General features: G+C 42.2%; 1 protein-coding gene across 1 annotated transcript in view; it reads right to left on the reverse strand.

Annotated features, from left to right (window-relative positions):
• The window catches only part of ADAMTSL1 (ADAMTS like 1), a 553,327-nt gene that overhangs the window by 155,221 nt on the left and 370,487 nt on the right, over window positions 1-27,619 (reverse strand). The window contains exons 9-13 of the mRNA XM_056848970.1: window positions 24,168-24,279; window positions 20,939-21,077; window positions 13,819-13,869; window positions 10,030-10,234; window positions 857-1,004 (exon numbers count right to left, since the gene is read on the reverse strand). Of these exons, the coding sequence (XP_056704948.1) occupies window positions 857-1,004; window positions 10,030-10,234; window positions 13,819-13,869; window positions 20,939-21,077; window positions 24,168-24,279 (655 nt within the window). The remainder of the gene's footprint in view (window positions 1-856; window positions 1,005-10,029; window positions 10,235-13,818; window positions 13,870-20,938; window positions 21,078-24,167; window positions 24,280-27,619) is intronic.

Consider the following 27,619-nt stretch of genomic DNA (forward strand, 5'->3'; position numbering starts at 1 on the left):
CCCACCTTTTTCTCACTGCCCTCATCTCATGACCAAGGTAGAGTGTAACTTGTACCCAAGGCACTTGCAAGTGTTCAGCCTAGTTTCTACATCTCCAATATGAAGAGCCAGTGTGGTGTAGTGCTTAAGAGTGTTGGACTAGAATCTGGGAGACCCAGGTTCGAATCCCCACTCATTGCATGGAAGCTCACTGGGAACTTTGTCCAGTCTTGCTCACTCAGCTTAACCTACCTCACAGGGTTGTCGTGAGGGTGAAATGGAGGAGGAGAGAACAATGTAAGCTGCTTTGGGTCCCCACTGAGAGAAAGGCAGGGTACAAATGAGAAAGGCAGGGTACAAATGAATTAAATAAATAAGGTCACTTATGCTGCAACCCTAAGAACACTTTCCTGGGAGGAAGCACTTTCCTGGTGAATATAATGGGACTTACGTCTCAATAGATCTGCTTACTATTGTTCCCTCCCGTCAGTTAAATTAATAATTTTTAAGGTGCCTGAAATGATCTGGTTACCAGATTTTTAAAAATTATCCTTTTTAATACCTATAAACTACAAAATTGGCAGAAATTTTGCCATCCTCATCCTCGTATGCAAGAAAAAATAAGGAATGTCCCTTTTCCTGTGTAACGCCATTAAAGTATGCTTTTAAATTTTTTTCTCAGATGCAAATTCATATATATTTAATCAATTAATTAACTAAAAAAGATTTTTCATTTGAATAAAACCCCAGCTTTATTTTTTAAATTCTCAGCGAACAGTCCTGTTTCAGATCACCAGCTCTCCATCACACAGCTCAATAGTGGAACTGTCCAGCCAAATCCTGGGGTGAAAGGGACTTGTAAGGAGTCTACACTTACCTTTAGGCTTGTAGCAGGGTGTAGGAATGATACATTCTTCTTTGATATGAGGCTTTGTTTTAGGACTGCAGCCGCCAGTATGCATCCCTCTGTGATCAATGCATAGAACCACTCGGTACCTCAGGCCTTGGCCACATGTTACAGTGCACTGGAAGAGAAATCGATCATGCATTACAATCATAAATGGCTATGGAGGTGGTCCAATTAGTGTTCCAGTTCAGCATGTATTGGAGTTCTGTCCAAGAAAGCTACCTTCCCCCTGTATATCCCATTTGCATCATAATAGGCATCTGGCCCTGCTGAACTGACTGGATGAATTTTTTCATGTACACAGGGATGTTGGAGCCTCATCAGGGTCAATAGCTGTTGTCTATAACTGACTTCCCATGTTCAGACTTGGATGGGGATTCACAAGAGTAAGAGAATAACATTGCAAATGTGAATCCAGGAACACAGTCTGTTACCAACCACTGAATCAAACATCACTCCGAAATTCTTCCCCCAGTTCCCCAAAGTTCTCATCATCAGAGTGCACGCTCAATGCTTGCATGAACTGCTCTTCTTCAGCCAATCCTTGAAGAGATCTCCTGTCAATTATTGTCTCACTTTCACCTAGGGCTAACGTCATCCACAGACTTTCAGACTTACTGGCTAAAACGGTGTTTGTAGAAACAGTGCCTAGAATTAGTGGAGGGAGAAGAGTAAATTTGCTTAATGAATTTGGTTGATGATTTAGATATTTTCTTATGCTGAGCTTCTGAGATAGAGTGCAAACAGAACCAAAATAATCCAAAGTGATTTTTCTTTTTACCGTCGTCACAGGTGAATTACGGTGACCCCATAGGGTTTTCAAGGCAGGAAATGTTTGGAGGTGGTTTGCCATTGTCCACCTCCGCATCATGACCCTGGTATTCCTCGGAGGTCTCCCATCCAAATACTACACAGGATCAGGGCTGAGAGTGCGTGACTTAGGGGTGTGCACCATTTCCCCCCAGTATTTTTCAGGTTCAGGTTTATTAAATCCAGAATTTTTGAAAAATCTGAAAAACCCAGATTTTTCAAAAAAAATTCAGGTTAATAAACCCAAATCCCAAAAAATATCAGAACCCGAAAAATGGGATTTTTCAGATCCGTGTCACCCTCCTCCAGAGTCTGGAGTTGGCAGGTGGTGTAGATTTGTTTCAGATCCATGCCCCCTTCTCCAGAATCCAGAGAAGGCGGGCAGCGTGGATATGCAGCCTTCCACTTAGCTCCACCTCCCCTGTGTGCTCCATGATCGGAGACCACAGGGGAGGGGGAGCTAAGCACTGGGCTGCAGCCCGGTGGTTAGATCCCATCCCATCCAGTCCTCTGCTGCCCTGTCATCAGTTTAGGTTTAATGCGGCAGCACAATTGCAGCTGTGAGTTCCCAGCCAGCCCCATTATCAGTTTAGCTTCAGAGATAAGCAAAACTCTGGAGTTCTGCTGTCGCAGAAAAGCAGACTGTAGATAAGTGAGGGAGGGGGGAAGGGGAGGTTAAAAATGGCAGTTAATGGAGGTTAAAAATTCAGCATTATTCGAGACCTGCGTTATTGGCTCCGTTTTATTGCTGCTATTTTTTTGACCCCTACCCCCAAATACCGAAAATATATTTTCCAGGTTTTTTTAAGTTTGGCATATTGATATGCACACCCCTAATGTGACTGGCTGAAAGTCAACCAACAAACTTCCATGGCGAGTGGGGATTTGAACCTGGGTTTCCCTGGTCCTAGTTGACACCTTAACTACTACACCACACTGGCTCCCTAAAATGACTATAGGTGCTACTTCAATCAATCAAGTTTTATTTCGATACAATATCAGCTCTGAATAAAAATCAAAGTTAGGTTAAAATAATAAAATAAAATCATAAAATGTTGATGATTCTGGGAAGGATGATTTGAAGAAGAGGAGGAAAGATCTTCTATGGGGAAAGGTTTTCAATTAGCCGTTTACGAATCCTACTAGACCGGAGGCAGAAGTTGGCTACTTGAATGGTTATCTCCTGAGAGGAGTCTGCTAAGAGAAGGGAAACTTTAACTTCTTCTGATCTCCCAGGACAGGATGACAATATACTGCGATCTTATGTCGTTGTAGAAGGGACATTGCAGCAGAACATGTTCTATTGTTTCCACTTTCTCTGTTTTGCATGGACATAGTTGTTGCTGGAAGGGAGTACAGAGATACCTGCTTTCCAGGAGAGCTGAAAGTAAGGCATTGAAATACGCAAGAGTAAAGGCCCTTCGATATTTGGATATTCCAGGAATCCAAGGTTGTCTGCAGGGTGGAAAGGTTTGATGTATTGCAAGATGGATGAATATTTATGAATCTGAGCCCTATCTGATTGAAGGGCATGGCCCAAGAGTCTCTGTTTGATCGTTTCCTTGGCTTTTTGGTGTCCTATTGGCGATATGGCTTGAGAAGAGAGGCTGTGTTTCTGGAGCATCTTCTCTAATGCACTTTGCCAAGTTGAGCAGTGATTATCAGCTAGAATCAGAGGGGTTAGACCAACAGGGTTGAATATGAGTTTTAGCCAATAGTTAAGTGCTTGGATCCACATATTGGACTCCAAAGAGATCACTCCAGTTTCTAATCGGAGGAGAGCGTTTGGAACACATCTTGGAACTCCAAGTATCTTCCTCAAAAACTTTGATTGGATTGTTTCCAGTGGTCGAATATCTTTGCAAATGCAGAGCTGTGACCCATATAGAAGTATAGGTGCTACTTAAGAATGTATCATAGCAGCCTGATAATAGTGGTAAGAAGGAATCAAGAAGGGGAAAAACCTACTTCCTGTGGCTGGGGTCTTGAATGAATGTAGCTGTTTTTGTGTAACAGAAAGTCTTTCTCCTTTTCTGATCTAGATAATCTAGATATTCTAACAACAATTGGAAACACGCTCTCTCACTTGCCTACCCAAACAAAACATCTGATTTATGGATAGTTGGCATTCTGATTTAGGATTTCACATGAAGTTTGTGTGGAGTTGCCCTTTCTTTCCCTCTCTTTTCCAAGTTTTACTCATTTACTCAGCCCAGCACTGGGTATTTGGCCAGCAGCCACCCGTGACTACTTACTAACACTTTGTCAGTTTCATCTGTAATCACTTCTATGGCACAGAGGCAAAGCACTGGAGTGTATAGGTTAATCAGTGTGACACCAAAGGTTTTTTTTTTTTAATGTGGCACTACATACAGTGGGAAACTATTTTGTCTTTATTCCTTCAAACACTTTCTAAATTATATTTAAAATCCAAATGATCCTTCCATGCACGCACACACTTTTTGCCTGTGCAAGAGCAGATTTCAAATATATTTAGAGAAGTCAGAAGAAAAAGCAAATAGAACTTCTACAAACAGTATTCAATAAACAGATTGCAGATTTAAATACTCTTCTATGTAGTACTTACAAAACATTGTAGAGACATGCAGCCCAAATCATTCCCATGTTTATTCATAAGTAGATCCCACTGAATACACTGAAATTCAGTAAGTGTGCATACGCCTTCAGTCTAAAAGTGATAACCTTATTTCTGGTTTTAGTAGTAAAAGAAATTGAACTACTGAGATACACTAAACTAGATGACAATGAGACTACCCTGAACAGAGGATACATTTCTTAGATCCCAGTACTGTGACAGAGTGACAATTCCTCACTCAAGAAATTACAAGAATCAGGACATAACAAGCAGGGAAGAAGATTTACAAATCAGAATTTCAGTGGGACGAAGGATCTGTAAAGATATGTCCAAGATATTCATTAGGAAGAAATTCAAAAAAAGAATTATATAAAGTTGTTATTATCAGTAGTATTTCACCCCAATTATACAAAGACCCATACAACCAAATTTTCTCTATATGTAGGGGAAGACATATATTAGGAAACACTGTAAAATGTGTAAAATGGAGCCAGCATGGTGTAGTGGTTAAGAACAGTGGTTTGTAGTGGTGGCCTCTAATCTGGTGAACCGGGTTGGTTTCCCTACTTCTACACATGAAGGTAGCTGGGTGACCTTGGGCTAGTCACAGTTCTCTTACAGCTCTCTCTGCCCCACCTACCTCACAAAGTGAATGTTGTGGGGAGGGAAAGGGAAGGTGATTGTTAGCCAGTTTGATTCTTTCTTAAGTGGTAGAGAAAGTTGGCTTATAAAAATTAACTCTTCTTCTAAAAGATATAACTGTGTTTATAAAATTCTTAGTCAAATGGTTATTTTATTGAGTTCTTAAATAATAGCCTAGAACTCTTGTAGGAACTTGATAAATGGCTGCAAGGATTTTATAAGCAAAGTACTGGAAACAGCTATCTATAGTAGAGGAATGAAAATGAAAATTGTGGCAAACTGTACAATGAACAATTTTTCTTTCAAAAGAAACAGTTTATTCACTGATTCTCTTGTGGAGCAATGGCATCCCTTGATGTTATTTTGGAGCACATCTAAACAAAAAAATTAGGCAAATTTTTTTTATCTGAACTGTTAATATGTACCACTGAATGATAGCATTATAATTTGTGGTATGGTTTTTATTAAATGACTGTATGGTTGAAAATTTAATAACAATTTTAAAAATGTAAACAAGTAGAGATCATTATAAGTGTCAAGCCTCCTTTTGGCTTTAATCAAAGTTACCGGACAGCAATCAAGTATCTTTGATTTCTGGACAAAAGACACATTATAAATTATTAAGCCATGCTGATGGTAATCATCCCCACTCAGAGTTTGCGTATGAATTATAATTCAACAGACTAGAAGTGCAAACCTGTGCACGTTTACAGCATTCTAAATGAATTGACCTTTATGGACTTAGTCTGGAGCAGGGGTCCTCAAACTAAGGCCCGAGGGCCGGATCCGGCCCCCGGAGGGCTTTTGTCCGGCCCGGGGACCAAGGAAGCCAGTCCCCCCTTGCCCCCCTCCCCAGAGCTTTTCTGGGCTTCCTGGCTGTGTACGCACAACTGGAAGCCTCCCTCCCGCCCCAGTCGCCCCCTTCCCTGCTCCCTCTCCAGCCCCAAACCCCTTTCCTGGGCACACAAGGCATCTTGCTGCTTCGCGTGCCGCCCGGTCGCCCTCTTCCCCCTCTCCCTCCCAGGCCCAAAACCTCCTTTCCTGGGTGCGCGAGTCGCCCCCTTCCTGTCCTGGCGTTCCTGTTTTGGCAACAGTTGGCAGCGTTCTCACGGCTCGGGGCTCTCTCTCCTCCTGGGGGTATCCTTGTGGCCTGGAGGTAATTGTAGGGGCCTCTTGGGGGGGAGGGCTGGGCATATCTCCAGGGAGAAGAAAAAGACTTGTGGCCATTTATGCACAGGAGGTTTTGCCTTGTATTTGCCGCTCTCCAGATGCACATTTTCCCCGTCCGAACTCTCAGAACTCAAAAGTAAATTCCGCACCCCACCCCAGGGGAGAGTTTGGAGAATTCGGATGGGGAAAATGTGCATCTGGAGAGCGGCAAATCCAAGGCAAACCCTTCCATGAATAAATGGCCTTGGTTTTTACATGCCAACTTTCTCTACCACTAAAGGGAGACTCAAATTGCCTTACAATCCCCTTCCCATAGCCTCCCACAACAGACTCCCTGTGAGGCAGGTGGGGCTGAGAGAGCGCTAACAGAGCTGTAACTTGCCCAAGGTCAGCCAGCTGGCTTCGTGAGTAGGGGTGGGGAAACCAACCAGGTTCACCAGATTAGCCTCCGCTTCTCACGTGGAGGAGTGGGGAATCAAACCCGGTTCTCTAGAGTCCCCGCTCCAAACCGCCACTCTTAACCACTACAGGGGGAAGGACCGGGCTTGTAAGGAGGATGCTTTTCCGGAGAGCCCCCTCGTGCCGCCGCCTCCTCCCCCGCAACAGTCCGGCCCCCAACAGTGTTTGAGGGACAGTGAACTGGCCCCCTGTTTAAAAAGTTTGAGGACCCCTGGTCTGGAGCATGCAGAAGATTTCGCTGTAATTCAGTTTTACGTTATACTTGGATCTTAAATGCATATTCAAGTAAAACTCATTATGAGCTTCATCCGAACATTTTAGTAAGGTGTCAAAGTTCTGCCCTCTGAGTTTTATCAATTTTGTCTTCTGAATACTCTCAGCGTTTACACAGAAGCCAGAACTTTGAGGGTATCATATACAGTGAAGAATACAACCATTCGTTTAGCAGATGAGGCAACTGAATTAAACAAAATTGGCCTACACTGAATCCCAGCTGCTTGAACTCATATGCCACATATCTTCTTCGGACAGAATGTAGGTCTGGTTTGCATGTTATCTTAGGAGCTAGAGAAACTATCCCATTAAGCTACCTTAGAGCTCATTCCTGAGCCTAGGGGGCCAAACGGGCTTAGGAGGTGACCAGCCCCCTACACTGGCGTCCGTGCCACTTGTACACTGCAAAGTGGCACAAACACCGGCGTAGTGCCACTTGTGGCGGTACCCCAGGACTGGCGCGGCAGTGCGGCCTATGGACACTGGCTCGGCCTCCCACTGGCATCCTGCTGCCGTAAGTGCTGGCGCCGGCATCCTGGGAGGCGTTCCTGGGGCATTCTGTGGGGCAGGGCTGCTGGTAGGCGGTCTCCTAACCCCTTCCAGCCCGGGAACACCTCCTTCTGAAACAGCATTACTATGCCAGGTTTTTCAAAAACTATTAAGATTTTTCCTGGCGCAGCCTCACTGTTCTCTATGGGGGGAAATGCCCTATTTTTTAATTTTTAAATTTAAACAGGCTTTTTTTAGCCTTTCAGAGGCTGGGGAACCTTTTTGGAGGTGCTGCGGCGGCCTCTCGGCTACACTGTCTCAAGCCACAGCAAAGCTTAGGAATGAGTTGCCCTACTGAGTCATACCACTATCAAGGTCAATATTATCTACCCTGACTGGCACATGCTCTACCACTGAGCCACAGCCCCTCCCCAAGATCCACATGATGTGGGGCCCCCAAAAGAGAAGGGATTTTCATGAGACATATTGGCAACTCAGCAGTCAAGCAGTCAGGCACAGGAGAAATCCAACTTATCTGCTGACATCGTACACAAATTGGGCACAGAATGAGGTGACCACAGAGACAGTAAAAGCAAGAGTATTGTATTTTGTGCATGAACTTTCTATGTTGCGTGCACATATGATCACTGTTTGCTTACAACTAGAAAGTGGCTTCTGCTGTGTGATAAATAGCAGATATCAAATTCCAAGTTGTGCAGAATTGTGAAGGAGTTCAGCACATTCATAGGCTAGAACAGGGGTGTCAAACTCATTTATTAGGAGGGCTGGATATGACATAAATGTCACTTGGTCGGACCGGGCCATGTGTACTAAACCAAACAAATAAATACCATAATGTAATGCCAGGTGCTGGGGTGCTGAACAACAAATTCACATCTATCATTTTGCTCAAGAATAGCAATTTCTGAAATGCCTTTGGCTTGCATCCTTTATTAATCATAGGAAAGAGTTGGTCTCAGTATGATAAAATGAAAATTTGCAAACATATATTACAATTCATTATTATTCTTTATGCGCTTGAACAACTGATATCCACAATCCTCTTTTCAATTTTTTTCAAAAGCATCATACTATATAATAACCTACAAGTCTAAAAAGAAATACAAAGAGGCAATTTTGTTGATTTTTCCTCCTGTTTTTTGCTAATTCTGCAAAACAGAAACAATTATTGACAAATTGGGTCAGGTTACAATTTCACTGTTCTCTGTTTGATCTGAGAAACTCTGGATTACAAATTCCAGTGTGCAAGCTTCCTCTAGCCTAGCAAGCTGTACTGCAGTAGGGAAACCAGCACAAACTTCCTCTAGCATAGCAAGTTGTACTGCAGTATAAGTATCCTACCCACATGGGCTTGGGAACCTGCAAGCAGCGCTCAGATCGCTCTCCCAACCAAGGGGGGGGGGGTAAAGGGAACCATCACAAACATCTTTAGTCTAGCAAACTGTTCTGCAGCAGGGAAACCAGCACAAACTTCTGTAGTCTAGCAAGCTGTTCTGAAGTAGCGAAACCAACAAAAAGTTCTCTAGTCTAGCAAGCTGTTTTGCAGTACAAGTACCCTACCCAGGTGGACTTGAGACCCTGCAAGAAGCGTTCAGATCACTCTCCCAAACAACAAAGGGGTGGGAACAGCACTAAATTATCTAGCCTAGTAAGCTGTTCTGCAGTAAGGAAACCAGCACACACTTCTCTAATCCAGCAAGCGGTTCTGTAGTACAAGTATCCTACCCACATGGGCTTGGGAGCCTGCAAGCACGTTCAGACTGTTCTCCCAAACAAGGGGTGGCGGGGAGGGAACCAGCACAAACTTCCTCCAGTTTAGCAAACTGCAGTACAAGCACCTTACCCACTTGGACTTGGGAGCTTGCAAGTGGCTCAGCCCTGATACCCCGCCCAGCAGCCGACCTACCAAACAGGGGATCGACAGGAAGGCTTTCCAGCAGGCAGAGAAGGAAGGAAGGAGGGCAGCCTACTCACTTACCTTTTTACTTCTCCCAGCTTTCAGGACAGGCTTCTGTCACTAAATGTGACTCTCTCCCTCTGCTCCATAGGCACAGTTTGGCCCCTGCCCTTCCATACAAACACAACCTCACCTCCGGCAGAAAAGGACTGTAAGTGTAATCATTCTGGAGGCTTCTTCCTCTGCAGAGGCAAAAAACTCTGCAGCCCGAAGGGGGGAGAGGGAGGGCTGGCTCGGCAGGCTGGATCACAGCATTCAAAGGGCCGGATCTGGCCTGCAGGCCATATCTTTGACACCCCTGGGCTAGAACTTTCTAGAAAGAGGTGGTCTGTTAATTATATTGCACCAAGGGTGCCAGAACAGCTCTTCTGCGCTATTTTGCATAATGATTAAACCAGCCTCAACTGTTCTTTCTCAAGAACATTTGCTAAAAGGACTATGAGTATTACTAGAACTTCAATGATTCAGTTGCAGTATATTAAAATGAGGGAGGGAAGACAGCATGGTATAGCCCAATCTCGTTAGATCTCAGACGCTAAGCAGGGTTGGTACTTGGAAGGGAGACCTCCAAGGAAGACCCTGCAGAGGCAGGCAATGGCTAACCACCTCTGCTTAATCACTTGCCTTGAAAACCCCAACGGGGGTTGCAATAAGTCGGCTGCAACTTGACGGCACTTTACACACACACATATTAACATGGCAATATAATCTAAGGAATGTGGTTACCGGAGACCACTCCTGCGCCAGCCACTTGGGACAATCAAAAATGTTGCAGGGCTGGACTATAGGCATCTTTGGAGTGTACATGCACTTCCACTCTTCCACAGAGCTGACAAGGCCCTGGATGTCCTCTTCCACACAAGAGACTGTGCGGCTCTGAATGCCTCCTCCACAAGAGGAGGAGCAGGCAGTCCATGGAGTGCTTTCCCACCTGCAAAACAAGACGATGGTCAGGGGCAAAAGGCACAATATTTGAGCCATCTGGCAGCATATGCATCCTCTTCCAGACTGGCATTTCCCCAATAACAGCAGCAAAGCACATCCACACTATTTGTTAGAACCCTTCTGTAACCCTTCTACATGCAAGCCCTCTTGCATGCTGTTAAGTGATTTACTAATTTATTCTATAAATTTGTTAGTTACTTTTCAAGTAGAAAAAACTTTCAAAAGCGAGAGCTCCTATATGCTATTAAAATGGTATTTCACAGTACCATAGTAAGATAAAGACCTCTATGAATATTCAATGGGGATAAGTTTGAAATGAAAGACCTTTGATAGAATTATGAGTTTCACTGTATAAACAGAAGAATAACCTAGTACTTAGTTATCACCACCTCGGCTAGACCATGTATATAGAGGAAACATATCTCATGAATATCAGACTCTGAAAAATCAGACATTTTCTTAACACTTCTATTCTCTGATTCCTGGACTCCAGCAACATTTATCCTTAAAGGAAATCCAGAAGGTCTTTACAGCAGAATCATATAAATTATCAAAGCAAAGTACCTTTTACATTTATAATTACTAAAAATGTGTCTTGTGTGCAGGGGAGCAAAAGTTGCATTTTTATTTGATATTTGCTCATTGAAATAATTTGGTCTTAAGCTTTTTACCAGTTAAAGACTTTCTGACACTGGCCATTATACTTTTATAATGTAACAAAAATTCTATTTTCTGTTTTTTAGGTTTCTTCAAAATAATGTCCCAGAACATATTCTCTCCAGCTCTCTCTTTTTCTGCTTTACACACAATCTCTACTTATGTACGGGCCTTTCAATGAAGATCAGTTCATATCACAAGTGAACAGTTTTTGCTCACTTGTACACAAGGATTAGCTGAGCAACCCTGCTGAAAGTACACTTACAGCCCATTCCTAAAGTTAGGGGCTGAATGCCCATAGGAGCCGGTGTGACCCCTACGCCGGCATCCATGCCACTTGTGCCGTGCAAATTGGCATGGACACTGGCGTAGGGTGACTTATGCCACCCCTTCTGGACCGCGGTGGCAGTACGGCTCTTGGAAGCCGGCACAGCCTCTTGCCGGCATTTCCCTGGCATATTTCCCCACGCCAGCGTCCTGGTGGCATTCCGGGGGCGTGCCCAGGGGTGGAGCTGCCTTTAGGATATGCCTGCAAAATTCATGGCACACCCTTGTAGAACTCTGTGGGGAATTCCACGAAACTTAAAAAAAAAATTCTTATATTTTTTCAGCTTGCTGTGCTGGTAGCAAGCTGCTCTGGAGGTGGCACAGCTCCACCGCCTCTGGCAGCTGCAAAACTACCCCCCCCTCAGGATTTCACAGTAAGTGGCCAATCTGGGCTTGCTGCCCTATAATGTGTGAAAGAGCCCTCACTGTTTGGAAGTGGGTAGCTTGTGACTTTGGAAGTGGGTAGCTTGTGACTTGCTCCAACATAAGTTCTCAGATCTGGATGTCTACTAGAATACTGCCTATTATTGTTAGAGATGGGTCATTAACTAAACAAGCTTACAAAAATGGGTTGAATGATTCAATGACATCTGAAGTCTTTATCAATTATGCTAATTAAACTAATTGAAATTTTATTTCATTTATACGCAGTGGAGACCCAAAGCAGCTTAGATCTCCTCTCCTCCATTGTATCCTCACAACATTACTCAGCAAGCTTCCATGGTAGAGTGGGGATCTGACCCTGGGTCTCCCAGATCTTAGTCCGACATTTTAGCTCTAACACTATGCTGCAGCACAAGAGCAATAACATTGCAACTAGTTCTTCCAAGACCAAAGGAAAAGGGAGTGTAGATAGGAAGGAATACTGCTGCCACCAGTACAATCTAAGCTGTGCTTTTGCTTGTTCTTCCTGCTTCCTATCTGCAGGTATAAAGATTAAGCATGACCAGAGGCCCAAGTTGAAGGGCTGGGCAAACACGAAATAGTTTTTGGCCTATGGCTTGGGCCCTTGTACAAGCTGGTCCACTAAACTCAGAACTAACCCAAGATACAGTTGGACATTCTATTTGTATATGATATTTTTTGTATTGTATTTTGATTGCCTTTGTATTGTTGTAAGCCACTTTGTGTCCTGTTGGGAAGAAAAATAGTGAAAAGATATTCTAATAAGGAACCTGTTCATATTCTCCAGATCTTCTTTGGAACAGCGCCCAATGTATCAGATTTTGAATATAAGTACTGAAAATTTGTTCTTTTCTATTTGGAATTAGTTCACATTCCAACAAGAAATTTCAGATCTGTGTATCCCTACATACTTAACAGCTACTTTAGCCAAATGGGGTGTGTTGTATGCCTTAACAACACACAAAAACACAGCTGCAATCAATCATATTTTTAATGGATGAATGCTGTAGTGTTTTGATTCAAGATTTGTGTCTAATAAAATGCACAGAAATGAATACTTGTACAGGTAACAAAACTGAAGCTAAACCGATTTACATAAAGTTGCTTCTTTCTTAATTGCTATTCTAAAACAGAAAAACAAAACGAAAAAGCTATCACCTGGTTGAGAAAGAGTTATGCATTATTTATTTACCATTTATAAACATTTATTATAACATTTCATGAATAAGGCTGTAGAAGAATGCCAAAAACTGTAGAGAAACATGAACTGAGACAAAGCTTTTTATTGGCCCAATTAGTTATTAAAAATTCTTAAATACACTGAACTTCCATGTTAAAACTGGAGTTGCCAAGTTTTTTTTTAATCCTGCCTTATTTATTACTGATTATATTATCAATTCAATTGCACATTTAGATATCTTGATTTTGAGGATATTTACCATAACACTTCCCCCACCCCAACTAGGAAACATGGAGCTGTTTTTTACTATTACATTTTTTCGTAATGGAAAGCACTGCCATAATAAATTGTTCACAAATGAAACTGTGAAACAGTTCAGATTCTAACTGGCTCTACTGTCTACCAAATATGTACCCAGTGGAGCTTCCAGTGACAAGGTACTTCGTTTTTAAAAAGGCAAAGGTCATTCCTGACCCATGGGGTGATGTCACATCCCGAAATTTTTAGTGATCCACAATTACTGTGTATGAGCAGTCAGGACAAGCAAAATTTAGCTTCTACTTTTTTAGATACACCATGTGTGTGTGCGGGGGGGAGCAGAAAGCCATGCAGGGGGTGGGGGAGGCATAAGAAGATCAAATGGTGTGTGGATGACTGGCACTGACAAAGTACTGATCACCCCCAAAACACATTGGATGAAATAAGAACCTAGAGTACATTTGCGGGATTCGAGTCCAGTAGCACCTCAGAAAACAACAAGATTTTAAGGGCATAAGCTTTTGTGAGTCAAAGCTCCCTTGAAACTTTTCAGGGTATATGATAGAATCAAAGCTCCCTTTGAGATTTTGGGGGTATAAGCTTATAACCCCAAAATCTTGTTGGTCTCTAAGATGCTGCTGGACTCCAATCTAGCTCTTCTACTGCAGATCAACATGGCTACCCTCCTGCATAGTATACCCTATTATAGTATATTTGTTAAATGGAGTATTTGGTTTACATACCTAGGAAGTGGATGGTAGAGGTCATAGGGCATGATCTGTTTGTATCCATCACTGTTAGGAACAATAATGCCAACCCTCTGAGTAGAAGGTACACACAATAAAATAAACACTAAATGATTACATTATACAAAAATAGCATTAAATAAATTATTAAGTCACTCTAAGCATGCTGATAAAAATCAAAAATACCAAAATATAAGATGTCTATTTGGGGCCAAAGAATGCACATTCTTCATTACATTTGCAGTAGGTTTTGTAAATCAGCATAATTATCATAATGAATTAATACATCTATCACTGAATTAAGTTCCCAGAAGTTAAACTAAAGCTGAAAAGGAATGAATGAGTGTGTGGAGTGGTTGTGTGCATGGGTCAAAAAGCGTTCTTTGTTTTATTAGTAATCACAAATAGAAAGAACTTTTATTTCCAATTTTCATCTTCCTCTCCTCGAAATTTCAAATGTCAAGCTAGAAAATGTGTTCTATGAAAAAAACTGGAAAAGATAGGCTATAAAAAACATAAAATTTCTCTCAGCTGGCCAGTAGGATTTGATGTGGCAATAGCACAAGATGATGGAAGAAATGTCATCAGAGTATTCAACGATGCTTCTGGACATAATCCCAAGCAGCAATAGTAATGGGAAAAAAGGAAATGCAACAGGCAATACTTTGCTGAAGTGGTACATCCTGTTATGTTTATAGCTACTGTTGATGATTTTGCATTATGATGCATCTTGGTGGATCCTATCAATCTGTATGGCCTAGCATCAACCAGAACCCACTTGTTCTTATGGTTTGCAGGCGGTCAGCATTCTCATTAGTGTACCAGTTACTGACAAAACATTTGTGTGAGAGTGCCAGTTGTACATTGTTAGCGAAGTCTTAAGCAGAGATGCACCCTTCTAAGCCCACTGACTTTAACTGAGTCAGAAGGCTTTAACTCTGATTAGAATTGTACTGGACAGCTCCCAGTAAAATCCAAATATTGAGACTAAAGAAATAATTATGCTTCCAAACCCATTTCAGTCATCAGAAATAGACCTAACTTTAGTAAAGATTCTCTTCCTGGTTACCTGGAGGCATTTGTTCCTCATCGTAGGCAGCCTATCTACAAGCTTGCTCTAAACAGCCACAACAGATCAGCCAGGCCCCAAATTAAACTCTAATGTTGTTTTAACTAATTCACTTTTGACTCATTTCCAGGCTCTGATCTGTATAGAACTCTTTTCACACTGCAGGCTACAGTCAGGCGCCTGTGAGGGTGCTTATGATAAGGAAATCATCCGCCTTTGCATTAATTATATCCTTTATACTGAAGTTACTTAACTAAACATACCTTTTAACACTCTGAATGACACCCTATTACCCACCCTGTCTCTGCTTGTCCTAGCAAACTGATTTTGTGCTTCTATTTCAAATCCTATTTCAAGTTGACATTGTCAACTTTCCACTCACATATCTGAAAAACAAAAATAATTTTTGCTGGCCTTCACATGCACAGATTAACTTTGTAAATTCCCTTAGTATGACTACAGTCAATTCACAAAGTATGATCAGAGAAAACAAATGATACAAATGCAGACATAAATATTTTCCTCCTCAAAAGGCAGTATTACAACTTAGATGTGCACCTAACACTCTAACAACTGCCACCGAGCAAGGTTGGGAGGGGACAATTTGAAATGGAGAACCAGAGAAAAGTTATTTTAACCCCCCCCCAACTCACTGGTTTTCCCCTTTAACTCCACCTAAGCTGCTTTTCCTCCAGGTGGGTTCTTAACCAGTGTTTGTAATAGAAATATGGCTCTGAACTCCAAATGGGGAGGGGAACTAAGGGGGCAAGTGGTTGTGGGGGAAGCAATTGCAGGAGACAAGCAAGAAATAGAGATGAAACAAATGGGATAGAGACAAAACCTCAAACTATGTTATAAAAAAACAACAGAAGCCTTCCAAAGTTCATGCACTTACTAGAAAGTAAGCCCCAGGACTGATGGCGGATACCCTGAGGTGAGGCAGCTGCCAGATCCCAGGACTCTGGTTATGGCCCACCACAGCTGACTCCCCTGCCCACACATCTATTCTGATGCCCACACTCATGACCTTCTCCTATCCGCTTGCAAGTGCTCCCAGCTGCATATGCTGCCTAGTCCTGCCAGGGAAGGGCAAGTGGGTGATGCACACAGCAGCTGTTCTCCTGGTGTTCATAGCAGAGGCACTGCCAGCTGCACCCAGCACCACTGGGAAAGGACATAAAGACAGGCTGCGTAGCTGCGATCGCAGGTGGTGGGAGAGCTTGCATGTGGGCAGGGGAAAGATGCATAGGCAGATGAGGGCAGGCAGGCAGGTGGGCAAAAAGAGGGGTGCACTGTAGTAGGCATGGGGGGCCTTGGGTACTTTCTGTCCAGGATCCTGCAAAACCTGGAACCACCCCCAGTAAGTGTCACTGAACTCAATGGGGCAATTCTAAGTATACATGCTTGGGCACCTCAACCACCTAATGCATTCACAAGGAAAAGAAATTCCTTATTTGGTACATTATTTGTGACTATTGCTTCTGATGCAGAATTTATTGCACACAAGACATGTCAGGCAATTTGGAGAACCGCTATATGTAAAACTTTTTTTTCTTTAACCCCTTTTCAGGTTTATCCATTTTGGTGGTCTGATGATTGGTGTGTTCCCCTCCTTCCCCACTGCAAACATTCCTCCTTCCTGACACCCCTATACAGAAAACAAGTAAGTGTGCTGCCTACTGCCTCCACCACTGAGACCTGCAGCTTAATTACTGGGAAGCCACCTGTATTTTTAAGTCACATTAGGAAGTGTTGCTTTCACACTTGTAAGGTAGTTAAATGCAAGGGAAGCATTATATCTCTTCTCGGCAGACTGTGCTAAGGATCCACATATGGCAAGAATTCATTTAGTCTTCCAGCTTGCAATTTCTTGTGAAAATTGAGGCAAATATTTATCTTACTGGTCTTCTGATCATGAATTCAGTAAAAGCAGGAATGCAGATTTACTATTGTATTTGCCTCATAACTGCTATCTATCTACATAGTTTTCAGGGACACGATGACAGAATAAGAGACTGATTCTCATTTTTTTTTAATTGGGGCTTTGTTTGCACCCTACAGAACTATATTTGTGGTGAATTTCTCATCTTTTCAGCTATGTATGCTGAAATAAAATTTTGCTGGTCTTCAAGGTGTCACAAGACTCCTACTAATTAATAATCACCTTAGTAATTTTTTTCTAAAGTAAGATGTTAGTTGCCCTTTTTTGTTACCTTCTCTTTCTGTACATTATCCATGCTGAATGGGGCAACCAGTACAGCACACAGTATTTCACATATGGAACATCCATCATATGTTTGGAATGTTCTGTCTACAATGAATGGATCGGGTAGAGGGGAGAGAGCTTTGGGGCAGGGGGACCGACACCTTCCTATTTGTACTCTCAGTCCTGTTAAACATATTTAAAAATGAAATAAATACAGAAACAAACATACAGGATGCACAAAACAGTGGGGCACTGCTAAAGGTGATGGCATTGCTGTCATTTGCCATTATCTGTTTTTAAAAACCAATAGCAGTTATCAGCCATCTCCTATACTGCAGAGCTTAGTTCCAGATTAGTTCCATTCTAATAGTTATTGTATGCTGAGGCAGCAGAGTCTGGATATCTAAACAGCTTTCCTGCCTTTTGGGATCTATATGTCAACAGCCTCACCTAGATCTGTCTTGTAGAAAGATAAAAAATTACTTCCTGACATCTGCCCAGAAGTTATTTTTCTCTCTCGCTTTTGATTTGCATATACCATGCAGCCAGCCACCTGTCTTAACAGTTATGCATATGTAATGTCAGATTATATAGAAAGCAATCTGGTAAACAGCTTTCAGATAAATTCCCAGAAACAAGTGACATGTGTGAACACCAAGAAAGGTCAACATCTTTAAATGACTGACAAAAAGAAATATCTAGGTATCTTTATCTTACAAGCCCCCATAACATGTTGAACAGTCTCTCCTCCTCTCTGCTTATGGTACATGCATTTTTTAAGTTTATGGGATAGATTCTTGCTCACAAGGGATAAGTCAAGCAGGAACAACTTGTAGACACTGGCTTCTGTATGGCATGCTAGCCACATATGATGCTTGATAACTTCCTGATTTTGTTGACCCAGGCAGGCCAGAACACACAGCTTATATTCCGAACACAACCCAAACTGCACAAGCAATACTGGCTGTGGAGAAATGCATTTTACTTTGGAAGTTTGGTCTGTACAAAACCTTTACCTTGAGTTTTAAGAGGTTTTCTCTCTCTTAGCAGAAAACAGGCAGGAGAGGGGAGTCACCCCACCCAATGTTTTAGAAATGGTTATGGCTCTCTGGCTGGGACAGTTACATGGTTAAGTCACACCTCCAGCTAGAGGACAATGACACTAGCAGGGAAGAGAAATTTTGGAGGTTCCCAGAGACTTTAGCCCCACAGGGGGTAGGCAAACAAAGATAATAAAATCTCTTGGCACAGAAGGGGAAGCTCTCTTCTGGCTGACTTCATCTAGGAGGAAGAAGCTTTTACACCAAGGGTTCCTGCTGCCACCATTGCCATGTGGAGGGCTGCAGGTTTGAACAAAGACTCATGTACAGAATGAGGGACAGAGGAATTGAATGTTTACATTTTTCTTTTGGATCCCTTGTTCAGTCTGTTGATATGCTGAGAGTATGTGTATGGATATTTTCTTTTTTTTGTGTGTAAAAAGCCATCAAGTTACAGCCAACTTATGGCAACCTTACAGGTTTTTCAAGGCAAGTGATTAAGCAGAGGTGGTTTGCCATTGACTTATTCCACAAAGTCTTCTTTGGTGGTCTTCCATCCAAGTATTGGCCCAGCTTAGGTTCCAAGATCTGATGAGTTCAGGCTATTCTAGACCATTCCACATCTTTTTGATAAGCATTCTATAATTTTTAATGCTAGTAGTTTTTCTCTGTACCACACAAACCTGTACTGCTTGAACACACTATTTAAAACAGGTACCAGGAGAAGGGGGGCAGTCAATCAGTTGTCAAACTGCTAATCCTCCAGTGGTGAACAAGTGCAGTAAGCTGTCCCTGTGGTAACCAGACACTGGGTAGCAGGAGATGTTGGCACAAGGCAGGGCCTTAGAACGACAATACAGAGGAGGAAAGCAGTGAGCCCTGGTACTCTCAGTAGGTAATTCCTACACAGGACAGAAGAGGGTCAGAAAAGCCAGAAGAGTGGCACAGTGTCAGACAGAGACTTGGACGTGCACTGGAACCCAGATGCCTAAGAGGTTAAGACAAAACAGGGCCCAGGGGCTGTTCCGCCACAAAGACCTCAGCTTATCTTATAAGAATGTAGGGGTACAGAGGCTGATATGTGAACAAATTGTTGTCCTGGTCCTTTATCGTGCCTGTATTGGGGTGGACCAAAATTAGAGTTCAGTAGCACCTTAAAGGCCACCAAAAGCTTCCACCATAGAATCATAGAATTGGAAGGCACCACCAGGGTAATCTAGTCCAACCCCCTGCAAAATGCAGGAAATTCACAACCACCTCCCCACCCTAAACCCAGTGCCCCCTCCTCCATGCCCTGAAGATGGCCAAGATGGCCAAAGGAAAACTTGCTAGAGACTTTGGAAATCTGTGACAGGATCTCCTAATGTGCAATTTACATTCAAAAAGCAGCTTGCAGTTATGAATTATGGAATTTTAACTGAGGCCACTGAACAGGGTCAGGTTAACTCTTTATTCCCATGCTGTTTCCCCAAGAGAAATCATCCCCCTTCCCTGATAGGTCTCTCTCTCTCTCTCTCTCTCTCTCTCTCTCTCTCCTCACCTTCTCTCTGTCTCTCTCTGCCTCACCTACATCTCAGGGAATGGGATAAAAAGGGAAAGTAAAAAATGAAGTACATTGTCCATAGCTCCATGGAGGAAGGGTAGAATGAAAATGTTCTAGATGTGTTGGGAGGTATGATCACAGATTCCCTACATCTAATTTGGCTCCCAGATTCTAATATTTGAATTGTCTTTGTAATATGCTGTGTCTCTTTAATCCTTTGATCTCTCATTGAAACTCCACTCCTTACCCCTCAGTAAAATCACCCTGCCAGATGTTATTAGCAGGAAGAAGAAACAATAACTACCCATTCATATGTAAAGAAAACAGAGGAGGATGGTTGTTCCTGACTCCAGGCAGTTCATGGGGATCACAGGAGGGAGAAGGCAGGGCCACTAGCCAAGTTGGCGCTATCCTCAGTAAATTTGGCCCTTTGTTCTGCCTCCTGCGCCTAACTGTATCCACAGCACTTAACCTGTCCTCTGCTACACTGCTTGTAGAATACGTTTTTGGGTATATATGACCTGAGAAAGACAGGATCTGATCATTCCAATAATCTTTTACCCTACTTTTTTCTACCCCACCCCCCACCATCCATGTTTTCCTTCATATCCATGATCCTCTAACACAAATCTGCCCCAATTTGGGCCTTTTCCTGTTTTGACAACTGATATATTTGGAATAACTTCTAGTAAAGGAAGTGAGTGATATTGAACCAAAGGTCAAACCAAATGGAGCAATTAACCTCTGGTGAATATTTAATCTTTGAAAGATTTCACAAATTCCCTTTCCAAAAATGAAAATATAACAACCAAGAAGGTACCATGTGTGGGATTTCCTCTCTGTTTACTATTGTAAACCCCTACTCAAAACTGCCTCTTGTTCAATACAGTAATAAGTATATTAGTAAGTCATGCCCCTTGAATGTTGGACGAATGCAACTGTTTATGTCTTCCTTGATGACATCTAATTGCAGGAAGAAATCTAGAGATAAGATACAATTGTATAGTGGTTTATTATATAATGGTTTAAAAAAAATATGAAAGCCTTTCTGTGCTCTTTGGAGAAAATACAGGAATCAACCATAATAAATACCTACATAGATAAAGCCTCTACCCCAGAAACTCACGTTAATCCATATACACTAGCTAAAAAATAACCAGATGTATTTTCAGTGCTCTGAACACAAGAAGCAGTAACATAATTAACATATTTGACTTTATTCAATGCAAGCCGTGTCTCACAATGATGAACTGACTTACCTTGCAGGACAAGGGTCCTGGTTGCACTCTTGAAGCTTGGGCTTTGGCTTAACATTTTCAGGGTAGTAGTGGCAATACTGATCAGCCACCACTCGATTGCTTCTCAGATCATAGCACTCAGCAGAAGTCAGCTGATAACCTGAAAAAAAAAATCCAGATAGTAAAAAAAAGGGGTGCAGGGAAAACAAAGGCAACTAGGCGACTCAGTACTCATATGCATACACTCACTCATATACAAAGGAAGTGTCAAAGGCAGATTGTATTTGGACTTTTGCACTGGCAGAGCAGCATGTCCTTAGAATGCGACAGTTTGTGATGGAGTTATTTGCAGGTATACTAAATCTCTCTTATTTTGTGATCTACGGGCTGCACCCAGGGCCATTTGGATTGCTCCCATTCTATTAAGATATCATCTTCCTGTTGACTCTTGGGTGGTCCCATTTCTGTCGGGTGATGCTGACCCAGAAATAACCAGATGTGCCGTGAAATACCTGGTAATAATAGTTTCCTTAAAGGCACAACAAACTAAATTATTCGTTAAGTAGCGATATTATTATTGTATTGTAGATATTGTTATGCCTGTAAAGTAATCCATTAATGTTATTTTTATCTTAATTGTAAAGTGTTTTAAGCATTCTTAAGATTTTAAAGTTATTGCTGTTGTATATTTTATCATCCCACAATGTTAAGATTATTTTATCCTATGTATGTTGTGCTCAAGACCTTTGGTCAGATGAGCCGGAAATAAAAGGAAAGGTATACTAAATCCCGATCTACACAGGCAATAAGGTGCACTGTACCCCTTCAAATGTGATACACGCTGAACTGGCACAGTTCCCTCTACAACCCCAGGATTTTACTGCTTTATTCTTCTGCATGGTCTGAGAACTGGGCTTTCAGATTGCATGATTTTATTGTAGACATCTGTAGCTATACTAGTTAAAGAACTCCCTTCTCTAATGGGCTAATAGTGCAATCAAATGCATGTAACTGAGCTCTGATACCAATACTTGAATGAAAAGCAGTCCCAAAAGTTGAAAATGGTGCTTAACTGCCCATTCCTGAAAGGGGGTGGTTAGACGGCGCCATAGAGTTCCATGGGACTATGCCACGATTTTGCAGGTGAACTGAACTCCTGCAAAATGGCCTGTTCTCAGTCTGAAAGAGCTTAGGAAGCTGTCTAAAGACAGCTCTGCCCCCAGGAACATCCCAGGAACACCCCCATGGACACCAGCATGGGGAGATAGGCCAGAAAAGTGCTGCCGGCAGAGCTGGCGGCCAAGTCCCCGCCATTGCCAGTGTCTGGGGGGCTGGCATAAGCCGGTGTCCGTGCCAGTTTGTATGGCACAAGTGGCACAGATACCAGTGTAAGGGTCACACTGGCTCCTATGCGGCTCTGACCCCTTCATGAATGGACTGCCCGTTTTTCTCCACCATTGTTTCTGTGTTGCAAATCATCCTCCCAAATGGCTTTCCTCCCCCAAAACTGAGTTTTTAAGTAAGTGCTAACTTCCCAATAGATAACAAAACTGTGGCTTCACTGTGACCGGCATGCCCACAAACCTAAGTTGTTCATATCTAAATGTTAACAATAGTAACAACAAAATTTGGACCATTTCTAATGTTCCTTTTGAAAGAAATGGATGTTCTCTCAGAATTGCATCTATATCTGCCAGTCTATGAAAAAATAATGTCAAAAAGCTATAAATATTCATGTATATCTTACGATGACTTTTCTAAGTCTTAGAGCATGACTTTTTGCTTTAAAGAATCTTATCTCCAAAACAAACGCTTGCCTTAGAGCTCTAACATCACAGTGTCCTACATCTTTGGGCCAGAACAGCTTCTCATGACCACGCCTATCTCTTCCAGATGAAAATGTAAAAGCAGCTCTTACAAAAGCAGAAAGGCATGTTTCAGTTTGCTGGATACTATTTATACTCCACAGATTTAATTTAGAGTCACAAATTAATGTAAATTCACAATTCACAGTTAAAAAACACTGATTGATGCTATCTGTGGCAGTTTTTTTTTAAATGAAGAAGCTATGTACAGAACATTTTTATTTGTTTCACTTTGCTTTCAATGTCTAGAGGGAAGAAATTTGGTTCCCTTGCCTCTGTATTTTTACTTAGGTCCATACTAATGCCAATTACAATATTTTATAACTTTATATTTTACAATTTTATAGTATTTTAGTGCACTAGATTTCAATTTATACACTGATCAGGAACTGGGCCCACCAGCTACATGTATCCTTTTTCTATAGGTGATTAATTTTTTTCCTTTGGAGCACTGCTTTGCATTCTGCAATAAAATCTTCCTTCTGTGCATTCTGCTTCCCACTGCCCATTTCCCCACTAATTTCCCATATGGGAGTATCAGCTGTTTTGACCTAATTTCATTTACCAGTTGCCTGGCCTGGTCTCCAGAGACAGTACTACTATCCTTACTACAAGGATTATATAACTCCCTCAGCAGCTTTAAGTACAAGTCATCATGGCAATCACCTTGATGAAATTATTTAAGCTTTTTTAAAATTATGGGATAAAGGAAAGGTCAAAAGGAAAGCTTTCTAACACACAAAGATCCAGTACCCAAAGTCATGCATCTTTGTTAAACTGGAATGGCCGGATATAAATTTGAGGCCTGGTGAAGAAATTCTATCATGCTTTCCAAGCACCACTCATACTTATATTGAACATACTGACAACACAAGATCTTTCAAAACATAAACAGAGAAATGTAATATTAATTAGCCATAAAGGACAGAAGTTTTCAGAATAAAGATCCTTTATATTTAATTTGGGATGCAGAATCAGCTTGAGCTGCCTGATTTTAAAACAGAGGAGAAAACTGGGAGAAAGAACCAGACCATATCAAAATACAGGGGCAAGTCATTAATCGGTGAATGACCACATTGGGATTATCTCTGTATGTGAGAAAGCAATGAACCACCTTCTGGAGTTGTTCTTTACAGAAATGCATTTCCCCTCTCAGCAGAGCAGATTGTAAAGGAAATGGAAGGAATTTGTCCCTGGGTATCATTCCTAAAGTGAGCTGTTCCAATATCTCCATAGCGTTGCAAGTTTTCCTTAACAGGGGTATCTCCAAATCAGGTAACTTAATAAGAGCAAAACTTGTTTTCCTTGGAAAAGGACACATTTATACGTATTAGTGCCATCTAGATGGACAACACAAAACACTATAATGATGATTAATGTATTACCTCCACCACATGAAGCAGAACAAGGAAAGAAATCAGTTTCTCTCCACCGGTGAATAATAGGTTGATAGAAAATAAACTGAACCGTACTGTCTGCAGCACCAGCATAAAGAACCTGAAAAGGAGAAAGACTACAGGTAAAGCTGTTAGGATCACAGTACAGGAATCAATTAGACACACCTTGCTGAATAGTCCAGAAAATGACAAATATGCCACTGACAATAATCAGAGTAAAAAGCACACTTTATATCCTTGTATGGAACTGTAAATCTTGAAGCTGCCAAAATTCATATGTACCTATTAAACAAAGGTTGCTAAACCAGGCATGGGATACCTCTTAAACTGAATTATGCAGGCACTACGGTGATATGTTCACCCCACCCCTCCAAAATTACTAACTGCAATCCTAAGGGGGGCGCAAATGGGCTTAGGAGGCAGCATGATCCTGCTGCCAGCATAAATCCACTTGCACCGTCCAAATGGGCACTTATGCCAGCGCCAGGCCACTTACACTGGTATCAGGGAGCGGCACAGCAGCGCCACACATGGGTGCTGGTGCAGCTGCAGCAGCAGTATACCTTCAGTGCAGGGGCTCATGCCAGCGCCAAAGGAAGAAGAAGAGTTGGTTTTTATATGCTGACTTTCTCTACCACTTGAGGAAGAATCAAACCAGTTTACAATCTCCTTCCTTTCCCCTCCCCACAACAGACACCTTGTGAGGTAGATGGGGCTGAGAGAGCTCTAAGAGAGCTGTGACTAGCCCAAGGTCACCCAGCTGGCTTCATGTATAAGAATGGGAAAACAAATCTAGTTCACCAGATTAGCCTCCGCTGCTCATGTGGAGGAGTGGGGAATCAAACCCGGTTCTCCAGATTAGAGGCCACCGCTCCAAACCGCTGGTCTTAACCACTACATCACGCTGGCTCTCCCAGGGGCAGGGCTGACCCCACACTCTTAACCACTACACCACGCTGGCATTCCTGGGGGTAGGGCTGACATTAATCACCTCCCAGAGTCCTTTTGCCCCAGGAACGCCCCCTTTTGCCAGCGTGAACTTACGCCACCAAAAATAGTGGTGCAAAAATGGAGGAACTGCATACATCAGTTTCACAGGTGTTTGAGGAATTTTCCAGATTGGCTGCGCCATTTCCGACTGCGCTGCACCTACCCCCCTTAGGACAGTGCTGTAAGAGTTCCTTCTACCTGTTAGTCAGTCATGTGGGTGGCACTAGCACATTCAGCAAATTTCTCCCAGTAAGTTTTAGGGAGCCAGCATGGTGTAGTGGTTAAGAGCGGTGGTTTGGAGCGGTGGAGTCTGATCTGGAGAACCGAGTTTGATTCCCCACTCTTCCACATGAGTGGCGGAGGCTAATCTGGTGAACTGGATTTGTTTCCCCACTCCTACACATGAAGCCAGCTGGATGACCTTGGGCAAGTCACACTCTCTCAGCCTCACTCACCTCACAGGGTGTCTGTTGTGGGGAGGGGAAGCGAAGGTGATTGTAAGCCGGTTTGAGTCTCCCTTAAGTGGTAGAGAAAGCTGGCATATAAAAACCAACTCTTCTTCTTCATGTTGTTAAAGTGGTCTTAATAGAACTTTTTTTTCATAGTGGAAGAACACACATTCCTTTCCATTCAGGAAGGGGTTCCCAATTTGTTTTTTAAAAAGTAGATTCAGAATTCTTCCTGAGTGAAAAGGAATGCCTGCTGGAAATGAGGCTGCCTATTAGTTCAGAAAGTCTAGATGTCCTCTCTCCAGGTTAGAAAAGAGCAAGAGTCCAGTAGCACCTTAAAGACTAACACAAATATTTTCTGGCAGGGTATGAGCTTTCGTGAGCCACAGCTCACTTCTTCAGAAAGCTCATACCCTGCCAGAAAATAGTTTTGTTAATCTTTAAGGTGCTACTGGACTCTTGCTCTTTTCTACTACTGCAGACAGACTAACACGGCTACCCACTGTGAACTCTCTCCAGGTTGTCCTCTGTTGCTGTTTGCCAGCACTAAGGACTAGAGATTGTCTCTTAAACATGATTTTTCTTTTACTTGTTTCTCTGTTGCTGTTTCAATGACTATTGCAGATACTGGAGTGCAAAATACTCATGATATAACTAATGCGGAAAAATTCCCCTCAACTCCTTGACCACACAATTCTTGCCATTTTAAAAGGAATATTTTTGCTTAGAAAAGTAATCAGTAAGACCAGCATTTCTGAACATATTCTTGCCCTTAAAAGGATGAAAGTAGTGGATGCATTCAAGCCTAGTTCCTCTCCCATGTCATTGACCTGCCATTAGCTTAGATTTTATTTATTTATGGTCTGCTCTTCTCACTGAGACTATTGGCGGATTATATAATGTAAGTCAGCACAATCAGTAGGATGAGGAGACATCTAATAAATTAATGTGACTAGGACTGAAGAAATCTGAAACAAGGAATAAGTATTAAACATGATGTTAAACAATGCAAGAAATACATTACATAAGTAGAAATATAATGCAACGAGAACAAGGTAACACACAGCTACAGACAGCACATATTAACAGTGTAGTTCACAGTCCCATTCCCTATATTGAAACATCTTCCTGAATAATTTTGTAATGTAAAGGCCTTATTTTCTTGCAGGAGGTGGAATCTTCACATTCAGAGACAGTTTGAGATAATTTGATTTCTGTGGCAGAAAATCTAAATTGTACTCCCACAGTGATAAAAAATCCTGCCCTCTTCCAAGGAGTTCAGGGAGTGTATAAATATTCTCACACCTTAAATTTCACAAATAATTAAATTGATACTTTTATAGAGGGGGATGTCCATCAGCAGTCCATTTCCAGCTGGACTGGACATTCAATCCACTACCACATCCCAGGAAAAGTCCTTAGGTCCCTGTAGGGCTGAAACTCAGTCCAGGACCCCAACTTCACAGAGTCCAAGGCTGGGACTCAGTATAGTTGGTAACAACAAGAGTGGCTTCTGATCTTAAATGATCCTGTGTGGTGATTTTTAAGGGTGGTGGTCAGGTGAATAGTCTTCTGATCAATTGGTGGTTGGCTTCTGATCCCTCCCCCCACAAATTTGTGTCCCAGAAAGGCTAATGGACTTCTCCTGGAAGGCTATTCTAGAGCCACCACTGAAAAAGTTCAGGAAATCTTGTCAACAATTTTCTTTTGTTCTTTGCCTCCTCTCTCTGCTTTATATAGTTTACATCATCACAAGATCCATACGAGGAATACGGAGGAGAAAGGATGGAGAGGCTTGAGAAAAAAATGACAAAAATAAATTGCGCCAAATCCAATAAATTTGCATCATGATTATTTTCCCCTGAAGATGAACAGGAATATAATAACAAATCACAGAATACGTCAGATACAAATAAAAGAGGAGGGGAAGGAAGGAACTGAGGCAGAAAACCTTTAGGACAGGGGTGTCAAACATAAGGCCTGCGGGCCGGATTCAGCCCC

This window comes from Euleptes europaea, chromosome 4 (genome assembly GCF_029931775.1).
Source record: "Euleptes europaea isolate rEulEur1 chromosome 4, rEulEur1.hap1, whole genome shotgun sequence".
NCBI classification, from domain to species: Eukaryota; Metazoa; Chordata; class Lepidosauria; order Squamata; family Sphaerodactylidae; genus Euleptes; species Euleptes europaea.